Source organism: Mastigoproctus giganteus, chromosome 7 (assembly GCF_048544385.1).
Source record: "Mastigoproctus giganteus isolate SK-2022 chromosome 7, ASM4854438v1, whole genome shotgun sequence".
NCBI lineage: Eukaryota > Metazoa > Arthropoda > Arachnida > Uropygi > Thelyphonidae > Mastigoproctus > Mastigoproctus giganteus.
Genome location: NC_143581.1, coordinates 26795435 through 26807283, shown reverse-complemented (window position 1 = coordinate 26807283; position 11849 = coordinate 26795435). Strand labels below are relative to the sequence as shown.

Genomic DNA, 11849 nt, shown 5'->3' with positions numbered 1-11849 from the left:
ATATCTAATCCTTAGGTTCCTTGTGGTTAGAACCAAAGCAACTAAGGCTACTGAGGCATCAGTATATCGTGTATGTAATTGCATATATTCTTCGGTCGGGTTGCTAGATGGAAAACCTAAGTCTCCAGGAGAAAAGTCCATAAAATTTCCTCTCGTTATTGACGAGATTCCTCCTCAAGGCATCTTCCACTTGGTGTGGGAAGACGGTTGCTGTAACCACTGTGCTGCAGTAAAACAGTGACAATGAAGTTGTAAACTATTCTGGCCGCGGTGCCAGTATTGAATATAAACGGATCATTTTTGTTGATACAGATAAATGTCAAAAGTCAGGCACCCCTCGGATGGGTGTTCTATTGTTAATTTTTTCCTTATGAATGCTTTTTCCGAAAGGTATATTGAAATAAAATCAACACCGCGAAACCAAAGAATAAACGCAATAAAGAGAAATTCAATTTTATTTAAAATAGAATTTTAAGAGAATTTATAAAGAAATATAACTTGCGAAACCGTTCTCAGGCTGCCTGACTGTTCCACCACACCATTGACCATTGGAACGAATAGCGTAATCGATCTGATCCCAAAGTGGTCTACTATGAGCAAAATTCACAAATCATATCATGGCTCGAATCTCTTTATATTCTGTCCATCGCTGTTAGTATTAAGTGCAACTTGGGAGTCCAGATTCACTCCATTACGGAGATGGTTATGATGACCATTCGAGAGGTCAGTTGGGTTATTATCCGCTTACATCTATCATCAATTTCCATCTTATAGTACAATTGAGGAGTCGCAACTCGAAGAAAATATACACTGGTCCCTCAGAGCCTTAGTTCTCTCGGATAATCTACACTGCCTAATCCCTGTTGTTGATATTGGTGAAAGAACAAAGTCGGAATAATCCTCAAGAAGTTAGTTTATGTAATAAATATTTATTTTCACACGAACATACATAACTGCAAAACACGTTTAGAATCACAGAACCTTGCACACTTTTCATTTCTCAAAATTGCATTTTACCTTCTTGGGTCTATCGGATCAGGGGCAAGCAACACGTTGAATTCCAGAGGTCGTATTTTTATTTCAGTAGTAAAGAGCGAGTAGTGCATTCCTAACCAGGCGTTCCAGTTTATGCCATTTGCAAAACTGCTGTGATTTCCTTTCAAATAGAGTCCATTCAGATTGGAGGTGTGACACTGTCCATACCACCATGCACCTTTAAACTCCATAGCGCAGCTAGCAGAGTAAGCATCATTGTCATTATCTTTGGTGGAGAAATTATGACCATTGTGGTTTCCAAAAGAATCACCTGCAAAAATAAATTCAATTCAATATAACGCATGCAAAATTAAAAGTTGTACTTATTATTTAAGACTTTTAATACAATATCTATAATTTCATTTACTGATTTGGCAACATCTGTGGTGCTGTTTTGAGATATAATTACCTGCATTACCTTTGTAGCCTTGTACATGCAATTTATATTTATTTTCCTCACTGTCAATCCAAAATTTATCGTAGGAGGCGTAGCGAACTTCTCCCATGGTGTTGCTAAGGTCGAACCTGATGGAATTCTGTCGCTGGGTTGTGAGGGCGTAGATTTTATCATTTCCTGATAGAAAAAAATAATAATCAAATAAAAATTTATTTATTAGTCAATTTTTAGACATTTATTATTATTATTTTTTGTAAGAAAAGTTAAAAACCACATCAGTATGGTTGGTGTTATACAGATGTAGCATGGATAGTCTACCTATCCTAATTTTTCACAGCTACTTTATTCTTTAAATTTTTATCTGTATTAATCCCTCGATTTAACTTTTCATAAATTTAACAGCAATGCATAAAATTATAGACATTAACTACAAGTTTTAATGGCCACCAATACAACGGCCAGCTTAGCAATGCCCTAAATTGTTAACGACCGTTTCAGTGATGCTTGCCAGCTCATCAGTGTGAGGGTGCCCGTTCTGTTAGTAATTGGCAGTACATACCTAACCAGAAATCTTGATCTAGAAAACCAAATCCAACTTTATAATCATTCCAGCCTTGATAGAAGAACTCGTTTGATCTTCCAAAATCTCCTCTTCTTTGGATGATCTAAAATTGAAATGAAATATTTGAAAAATCCTTTTATCTATCACATATTTTACAGTTCTTTTTTTACAGAAACTGTATATAAATTAAAACTAACAACATCTGGATATTACAGTATGCTGACACCTCTTACCATTAGTTACCTATACAGTTTAAATATCTGGCTAATAAAAAGCATTAGAAGATTGTAATTACCGTCCATCCTCCTCCATCAGTAACCATATCGCAGTAAACATTAAAACCATCAACTATCACTCTATTTCTTGGCCAGATCTTGTATATTCCACTTTTGTTATGCCCCTGTAGCCGCAGTTCAGCGCAGTCCATTGGCATTGAAGCACCTTTGCATTGGCTTTCAACTGTAAATTAAGAGGTTAAAAAAATATATGGTTAATTTAAGAAATCTTACATATTCAATAAACAGGGCTCTTCTAATTAATTTATCCATTAAATTAAACGTCTAATTACAAATAAATTTATTACTAATTATAGTATACTAGACTATAAAAACAAATAAAATTTATTTATTTATTTAAATTACCTTTTCTCAAGATGCCTTCTATCGTTAAGAAAGCTGTTGTGACCTTTTCTCGAGATCTTTTCATATCACATTTCATTTGGTTCAATTCGCATGCTTTATTTGTCACGAGAAAAATAAAAATGGCTAACAATGTTCTCTGCAGCGCCATCTGAAAACATTTAACATTTATTGAGGAAGTTTAGTGAAAACAAAATAAATCATGTTTATTAAAAACAAAAATCGTGTTAGCGTCAAAATTATCTTTCCAGTTAATGAAACAAAATGTCTAATTACTGTTAATGAAATATTAGAAAGCACATTGCTCGCGATTATTTATAATTAAATTCATATTGATTTTTAAAATAACAGAATTACATATTTTAATTTTTGAAATATTCAGCATCGAGTTTTAGATGAAATATTTAATAAAAACATAATTATTATGCCTATTAAAATTAATCGCATACTCTTATTTATAATAAAACTTAATGTTTATAGCAGAAAGAACGCAAATAAATATTTTTATAAAAAAGCATTATGAACAGAGAAAATTAATTACTGATGACTGCATTAAATTAAATATTCATGTGAAAATTAACTTAATATAATCAAGAAAACTAAAACTGTACATTAATATAATAATCAGACAGAATGAACGTACATAGCTGGGTTAATATGTCCCCCTTTCCCCCAATATTAAATATAAGGTATTTTACTAAAATATAATAGTTTGATTTAACTTTATGAGCATCTACAAACCTGAACGTTGAGATTATAAAATCCAAAATTGCCTTAATACTTGCCTTTAAATAAATCCAATCTTTATATTGTAGGAGGGCCTTTAACATGCAGAGCTAACGAATCAAATCTGATTGCTGATTGAGTGTTTTTAAGTATAAATATGTGAAGCCTAATTATATTTACGTCTCATACTTTCCACTTATCTCATTGTTCTTTTGTTGCAAGCAGTTACACTTCTTCCAAGCAGGAAATATTATACGAAATCGTGAACGTCATTTACTTCCTAAGAAGTACCTTATCACTGCCTTCCGTCTGAAGGACAGACTTCCTTCGACTGACACAAATATCTTGTTCTTAGAAGGGTCATCGCGGTGAGTTCTGATAGTTCCTGTCCTAGGAGTCGATATTAGTACATCAGGAGCTGGCGATAAGTGAAACATGATTGGGGTGATTGAGCATATAAAAGTAGTTCTTTTAATTTTGTGTTTCTTGCAATTTTTTTTTTTTTTTGGATAAATTTACGAATTAATTTTATAATTTGAACCTAACAGACATCACGTTCATTCAGCAAGATAACACTTAACGCTAATAAGCATAAACAAACGCATTTGCGCAATGGGTGTTTATTTATGCAAAAACATATTCGGGAATCTCATGTTGCTTGTGTGCTATTAGCAATCTCTGGACTGTTGAACTCTGAACTGCGACTGATGTAAAATGAAAACCAGAAAGTGGTAAAAGAACAACAGCAATTTTTCATAGAATTATCGATTAAACGGTGGGGACGTGATGTCTCTGAAACCATTGCTTTGTATCTTCAGTTTCCTTTGCATCTGATGCAATACCATTGCAAAAAGCATCTTTTCAGAGACAATAACTTAGAGTGTAAAACAGCTTCTAGACTGGAATTGCCAAACTTCCCAGTTTTCAGATTATAGTAAGGATAGACGTCGCTAAACCCTACCTCGCTATGTGCAGTGTTTTTATAAACTTTGAAAATAATCGAATTGAAATAACAGTGTTGGTATAGTCGTTCGCGTTGTCGAATTATTGTGAGCAGTCCGATTTTTAAGAGTGCAAAACTCTTTGTGCTGCTCGAAAATTCCGACCATCAAAAATTTCCCAGTGGTCCACTGCTCCCAGAGAAACACAGTTAATTTCTTTACTCAATTCAGATATTGATATTTCATTATGTAGCTAATTTCGTGTGAAATTAAGACATTTATAGGATATCGGAGCAATGTAGCATTAGGGAAAAGTTACTGCTATGAATAAAGAGATGATTGAGTAGGAGAAGACAAAGAGTGGCAATCGATGGGAAGATGGGCTATCGATATTCTTCTTGATTAATGTTTTTAGTCGCATCCCGCCAAGGGCCCAATATTGGTTGCAGTATTTATTAATATTTATGACGTTAGAGCAGGCTTAATGTCTAAGTTTGCACATGATGTAAAGGTTACCATGGTGGTTAATAACAGCATTCTGGAATGCTACTCCAATAATATCTAGAAAAATGAGGAATACGGAACTGAGAACTGTAAATTAACGTTTAGCATTGAAAAAATGCAGGGTATTTCATATTGTTACTCATATGTAGTACCCTGTATTTGTAAATGCTAAACTTTAATTGAACACTTCTCAACCCGTATCATTTGCGTTGTACAGCACTGAAGATAGAAAACAACGAAAAAGACTGAGGATAATTGTGCAGTGAGACATGAAGTTCTCCGAGTAGTGCAGTCGTTCTGCTAGGACAGCTCACAGGGTTCTGTCAATGATATACAGAATTTTACTAGCAGGGATAAGGAGATGAGTATCTCTTTGTATAAGGCAACGTTTAGCCAAGATGTGGATCTTGAGTACTGCATGCAGGTCTGTACGCCTCATTTTAGGAAGGATGGGATCTAATGAAACAATTGCAAAGAAGAGCAACGAAATTAATGAGAGAATTACCAAGAAATATTTCTGTTATGCAAATTGCAGTATCTGGAGACCAGATGCCTGTACGGATATCTCATTGATGTGTTCAAGGCTCTGAACGGATGGAGTAAGCTCGATGCCTGTGGAGTCCTTCTTCTTGCTCAGACTACGGGTATGAGCGAGCATAAATTCATATTGAGGAAGGAGGGTTTACAGAATAGATTTGTGGAAATTTTCTTTCAGTCAGAGGGTAATTGATTGTTGGAACAAACTTTCGTTTGGTGTTGTGGATGTGGATAATTTTATTAAAATTTAAGAAAGTAGACAAATTAGTACAGGAGTTCACAAATCACATGTCGAAATTACTATTTGCATAGGTGACGTGGGAAGTGGTTTGTTTTAAGCTCTTTATTGTAATGCGCGCATTTGTTTATAATATTTATAACATTGTATTTTACTATGGCACTTGACGCTGCTGACCCACTTGCTGTTTCTTAAAACGACTCCACCAACATTTTCTCCAGTTCATCATGAAGAGAAGCTTTTATCTTCATTATTTAATTTCCTTCATCTGTGCTGTTCAGTTCTACACTTAAAAACGGCATTTTATTTCATAACGGAACTTTAATTTATGGTGCAAAGTCAAGTTTGCATCATCTCCTTTCATTATTTTCTCTATTGTTGGAACATTTGGATTTTTATCCATTTTCTAGAAAATTTCAGGTTTTTCATCATTATCAGTTTCATCCGCTTTCGTAAAAAAAAAAGTTCACTACACTTAGACCAATGTGAAAATGACTTTGGGATTTCAGCCATCCAAAGAAACGGCCCAATTCTGCTAGTTATCATTCAGTAAGATTCCCGTTTGAATAATCACATCATTATAATTTATCGCCATATTTTCCTACTTTCCTTGAGACTGATTGCTGAACTTGCAATGGCCAATTCTTGGCTATTCAGAAAACATCTAACAGAAAAATTGTTTGTTTGTTATATAATTGCCAAATCACAACATAGTTAACCAGATTGGTCAGGAGGTATTTTACCTTTAGGAACCCAAGCTATGATTCATTAGCGATACTATTCCCATCGAGAGGTTCTGTACCATGTTTCTTAACCACAGATTCTATGATCTTGCCCACTCTGAAGTCGAAATCATTAGTCTGATTGGTGAATCCAGATCACTTTCTTTTTTGATAAAGTTTTTGTACTATTATGGTTTTAGGCACATCAACAACTTGGGGCATATTGAGCTTTATATATTATATCTGTAAATTCTGTGTGTTCTGTGGTCGATTTGCTGTTTTCTGGAAGAAAAATCTGAGTTTCTGTTAAAAAAACGAATCATGCATCCCTCTCCTGAGACCGACTAACTCGGACACATTTTGACAAAGACCAAGCGACATGCCATAGGACACTATTATGTAGAGAGAAATATGGGTTTGTACCAAAGAACTGCCACATTATAGAGAGCATTGAAGTAATAAAAAAATATCATTTTTAGGCCACCCGAATAATTAAATTCATGCCGTGCTGTGTGGCTTATGTCTGTTAATTGCGTGTGTTTTATGGTAGATTTTTCTGTTTTCCTGGACGAAAGCCACGAAGTAATAAAAGCCCATAAAGCTTCTACTTGTCATTGACGGGATTCGAACCTGGACATTTTCCATCAGTGATTACAACCGCCGATCTACCCACGCTGACGAACCATGAAAGTAGAGTGGACCATGATAATCCGGATTATTTTTAGAGGATAGTGTTTACCTCTGTGTTACAACACTACGCTCTACAACATTTGTGTAGCCAACAATTTACAAAAAATTGCTTGTCCATTAGTGTCTTGATAATAACCATAGCGTAATACATGTATTAATAACTGCAAAACTAAATTACATGTTTATAATTAACGATCCACAGACAGCATTTTCATATGACTTTACAAGAGGAGGCAGATGCCTTCTGATTAAAGTGTCAGCGAATACATACATGGTAGAGTCAGTTCAAAAAATAAAAACAGTCCATTAATTAAAAATAAGGTTTTTATTCCATTTGTAGCGGCTATTATATGAACAGGAAAACCAGCTTTCTATTTTCGTACAGGCCTTTTTATCAGTATTTGCGGTACTTACCAAAAGTGTAAGTAACAAAGATTTTAGATAAACAAGTTTAATTTTTCGGTGAGGAATCAACTTGAAGAATGAAAAACTAGTTACAGGGAACTATTTTTTTCCGAGATATCGTGAAATCTGCAGGACGGACCTTCATTTCAGTAGTATGAAGAGAATAATGAGTTCCTCTCCAGGTATACCAGTTAATTCCATTAGCGTAACTCGCGTGATTTCCCCTCAGATAAAGTGCATTGAGGTTGGATGAGTGACAGGTGTAATACCACCACGCACCACTATATTCTTGAGCGCAATTTTTTTCCCAGACATCATTTTCTCTGTCCTTAGTGGAGAACTTGAATCCGCTATGCATAGTGAAGGAATCTCCTGGAAAAACAAAAGTGGTATTTGAGTAAAGACAGCAAAATGAAGCTAAAATGACAGTGGGACATTCTTTCGGTTTGGCTGTAGTTCGATGTCCTAGTAAAATATACTTTAATTACTTATAAATATCGTCTATACTGAAATCACCCATTGTAATTGCCAAGAACCTTACCTGCATTTCCAGTATATTCACGAGCATGCAACGTGTAGTTATTTTCTTCACCCTCTATCCAAAATTGGTCATACAAGGCATATTTCCAATTGCCCTCCATGTCTTTAAGATCAAACCTAATAGAGTTCTTTTTTTGCTCTGATAGTGCATGAATGTTATCATTACCTATAAAGGGATTTATTGAATTTCAGTTTTTGCCATCTGTTTTATTCTAATGTGTGATATACAGAGAAGCAAGATTACAACCATATCACTGTTTAAAATGATCGTTAATATGGTTTAAAATTCCCTGTAAAATGAACACTTATTTATGCATAATGCATTTCATAAAATACAACTGAATCGACAAATCCAACCAATATATTTACCTAACCAGAAGTCACGATCAACATCGCCAAAACCGTTTTTGTATGCGTCCCAGCCTTTGTAAAAATAGTCATTAGGTCTTCCATAATCACCTCTTCGTTGAATGACCTGTAAATGAAGAATGTTTCCTATTTGGTAACGAATAATATGACAGAAGATACAGTTATAATTATTATGGTTTTAACCAAGTTCGGTTAATGTAGAAATCGAACAATAAAATTGATTTTTTTGGTTAGATCGAGTATTTAGCTAGCGTAATCTATTGATATGTCTCGATCAAAATTAGCATATATACTTAGGGACATTGAGATTTCATCACCCAGAAGGAATGATCGGAAGTACATGCAAATCAGGGTGATGATTTGCACGCACTTCCGATATACCAATGATTAAAATACGGGATCAATTAGGTGGAAGCTTCGGTTGATGTAAAAGAGACCATTGATGTTCCACAGTGCAAGAGGCTTGGCGGGAGCTACCGCATGGGGCTCTTTGCCAAGAAGCTTAGGATTAATGCATCTGGGACCATGGTGGATTTTCAAAATATATATAGCATTATAAAATATACATTTTATAAGAAAAATATGCTTTGAATTCATTTCAGGTTTATATGGGTCGATATTCGCAGAATTACTAACCGTCCATCCTCCACCATCAGTGAACATGTCACAATATACGTCAATGCTGTCCTTCACCACACGACTTCTGGGCCATATCGCATATATCCCACTGCTGTTATGACCTCCCTGCAACACTTCGGCACAGTCCACTGGTTTGTAAGTACACTGTCCAGAGCTTACTGTAATAAGAATAAAATAAAATATTTTAGAATAATTTCTGTAGGTTTCCAGTTTCACAGCTATTTTTCATTTCTTGAATAAACACTCTCGCCTAAAAGTTTGGACTCACGGTTCATTTTTCTTAACTTTCAAAGTTTTTATTAAAATAAGACCAACTGGATTACCAATTTTTATTAAAAATCAAAAAAACCTCAAATAATATTTAAGAAATGTTTTATGAATTTTTTAGAATATTCGAGAATATTTCAGAAAGTCCTAGAAGAGTCCCGAATGAGGTAGAACATCGTAGAAGATTCCTGAAAGTTGTAGATGATTCTTGAATATTCTAGAAAGTGGGGGCACTGTTTCAATATTATAAAAGGTTGTAGATGATTTTAAAGTTTTTTGCATTAATATAAATTGACGAATAAGAGCTATAACTTATAAAATCGAACACACATCATTTAGAAAGAGTGTATGGTTTAATTTTTGTGGGCAATGTGATAAACATGGCAAGAAATAAGGAACTGAGTGTTGAAAAAAAGAAATGCTATTATAATTCTGTATAAAGAAAGTTATTCCATGAGAAGTATTGGAAAAAAGCGGTGTTTCATTTCTTGTGTTTCATTTAAAGGAGTGCAAACAACCATTCGATTCAAGGAGACTGTTAGTTTAAAGGACAAACCACGAAAACTGTTGTGATACGCTGTGATTTCAACCTTTTAGGCTCACTATAGTGCATTCAATGAGATACACTTTCAATGTATTTCAATGAGCGTACTATAACGTATAATGTATACTTCTATCAGCAACAGTCAACCGAATGACTGCATACACTATTACCTTATTTATCTAAATATCATCTGCCACCCCCCACCCCGTCCAGACATTTTTCCATGGCACCTGTTGCCTTTTTAAAGAAGTACTGTATAATTTGACTAGCTGTTGTCCTGAAATTACCAATAATAGCCTGTTTTCATTAAGAGAAGGCCCATTAACAGAAGTTTCACTGGAATTTCAGAGTACATAAATTCTATTTCCCGTATTAAATGTCAATTAAAATAAATTAATCTAACACATAACGGATGATTTATCTGCATCTAACCAATACCGAGGCAGCCATCATATATTATTGTCTTCTTTGTAAGTTGCGTATTCTAAGGCTACTTTTATCTGTTTGCAAAATGTGTGTATGTGTCCTCGTTAAATGTGAAAAAAGCCTTACCTTCAGTCAAAATATCTTTGAGTAATGCAAAACCTTCATCAAATTTCTCCTTTGATCGACTTACTGCACACTTCAGGTCAGCTTCTGCTTTATTGATCAAGAAAAAAACAGAAATGGCGAATATCGCAGGCTGTAGCACCATCTGAAACCAACAGAATTGAACAGCGAAAATGAGTTAGATCGTTCATTGTTGTTTATGTTTGTTTTAAACACAAAATGTTTGCCAAAATCGCCAAGGACAAGACAAGGGTACAACAAACACAAAATGTTTGCCAAAATCGTCAAGGACAAGACAAGGGCACAACAAACACAAAATGTTTGCCAAAATCGTCAAGGACAAGACAAGGACACAGTTTTTTGTGCACATGTTTAAATTGATAACACAAGCGTAACGTAACAGTTTTCTTATAATGAGAATATAGAATGGTTCTTTATGATTAAACGTTATGATTAAGCTTATTTAAGGATGCTAAAGATAAATGATAGTACTGCACCACTCACTCGCGAAATTTCCAAAAAAAAAACCACGCACTTCACTCACAATATTTATTACAGCCTGCTTAAGGAAAGATTTTTTTTTACGATGTGTTGTTGTGTCACATATGCTGCTCTGGATTAAAGAAAAGTGGATTAAGTTCGAAAACTTACCTTTAACTTCTATATACAGCAACACAAATCAAATTTTATTTACTGAATGATTTAAAAACAGTGTACATCCACTCACTTTCAAAGTTGGATGTTCTAACTATCTAAAAGTTAATTCAGGAAAAACAAGATCTTTCAGAAGTAAAGGTTATATAGCTAACATTATCTTTCCTGAGGAAGTCACAGTCCTTGAGCAACTTCCCTCCTTGGAAACTGTCACTATCAGCAGATCCTGCACAGAGTTGAAATGCAAGCTGCCCAGTAAATTCCGTATGATAACTTTGGATTTAATATTGTCTGATGACGTATGTGTTAAGTTAATACATTTTTTCAGTAGATCAGAATCATTACTTTTATATTTGAAAGAATTTCATGAGTTAGGAAGTGAAAAATTTGGGCGTGGAGCAATCTCGTAACTCTTGTATAATTTCCCAATTTGTACAGCGTACAAAACTAACAAGATAAAACTCTAGTCAGTTTGGTAATTTTAAGGATGCACGTCTGATGGTAAATGCACCTTTCAAAGGTGGTTCTTTATAACAAGCAAAAAGTATTTCATGATAATTTTCTAGTGATAACCGAATTAGCATTGCATACTGGTTATAATATTGTACCGGTTATAATATGGTGACCGAGGAATGTTACAGACGTTCTTCCACGTATGACAACTAGGGCTTGCTACCTAGTTGTAGCAAGATGGAACTGATAATTAGGTAGCACTTGTGAGCCATGCGGCCGAATTTCATTAAAGTACAGTACTTTTGCTAAAACCATATCCTGTACTTTCAACTTCACGATGGTGGGACTGTCAGTAACCCTGGGTATAACACAGAGAAATGACACCAGTCTGTCACCAGGTAATATGGAACAAATTAATGGATTTATTGCAGACCAGATG

General features: G+C 34.6%; 1 protein-coding gene across 1 annotated transcript; it reads right to left on the bottom strand.

Moving 5' to 3' along the window:
* Nucleotides 1-953: 953 nt before the first annotated feature.
* Nucleotides 954-11003, bottom strand: LOC150082731 (uncharacterized). The gene is made up of 12 exons (XM_090378260.1): nt 10955-11003; nt 10307-10448; nt 8941-9101; nt 8305-8410; nt 7937-8101; nt 7482-7767; nt 5019-5022; nt 2636-2783; nt 2290-2453; nt 1992-2097; nt 1445-1609; nt 954-1306 (listed from the first exon to the last, which is right to left on the bottom strand). Exons 2-12 carry the CDS (start codon nt 10446-10448, stop codon nt 1014-1016), a joined length of 1740 nt encoding a protein of 579 aa, XP_090234386.1. The 5' UTR covers nt 10955-11003; the 3' UTR covers nt 954-1013.
* Nucleotides 11004-11849: the final 846 nt, after the last annotated feature.

Excerpts from the sequence above, each read along its gene's own strand:
- LOC150082731 (XM_090378260.1), bottom strand. The coding sequence starts at position 10,448 with ATGGTGCTACAGCCTGCGATATTCGCCATTTCTGTTTTTTTCTTGATC. Across the intron at positions 8,102-8,304 it reads TGATCGTGACTTCTGGTTAG|GTAATGATAACATTCATGCA; the intron begins GTAAATATATTG and ends ATCCCTTTATAG. Across the intron at positions 2,098-2,289 it reads CTGATGGAGGAGGATGGACG|ATCATCCAAAGAAGAGGAGA; the intron begins GTAATTACAATC and ends TTTCAATTTTAG.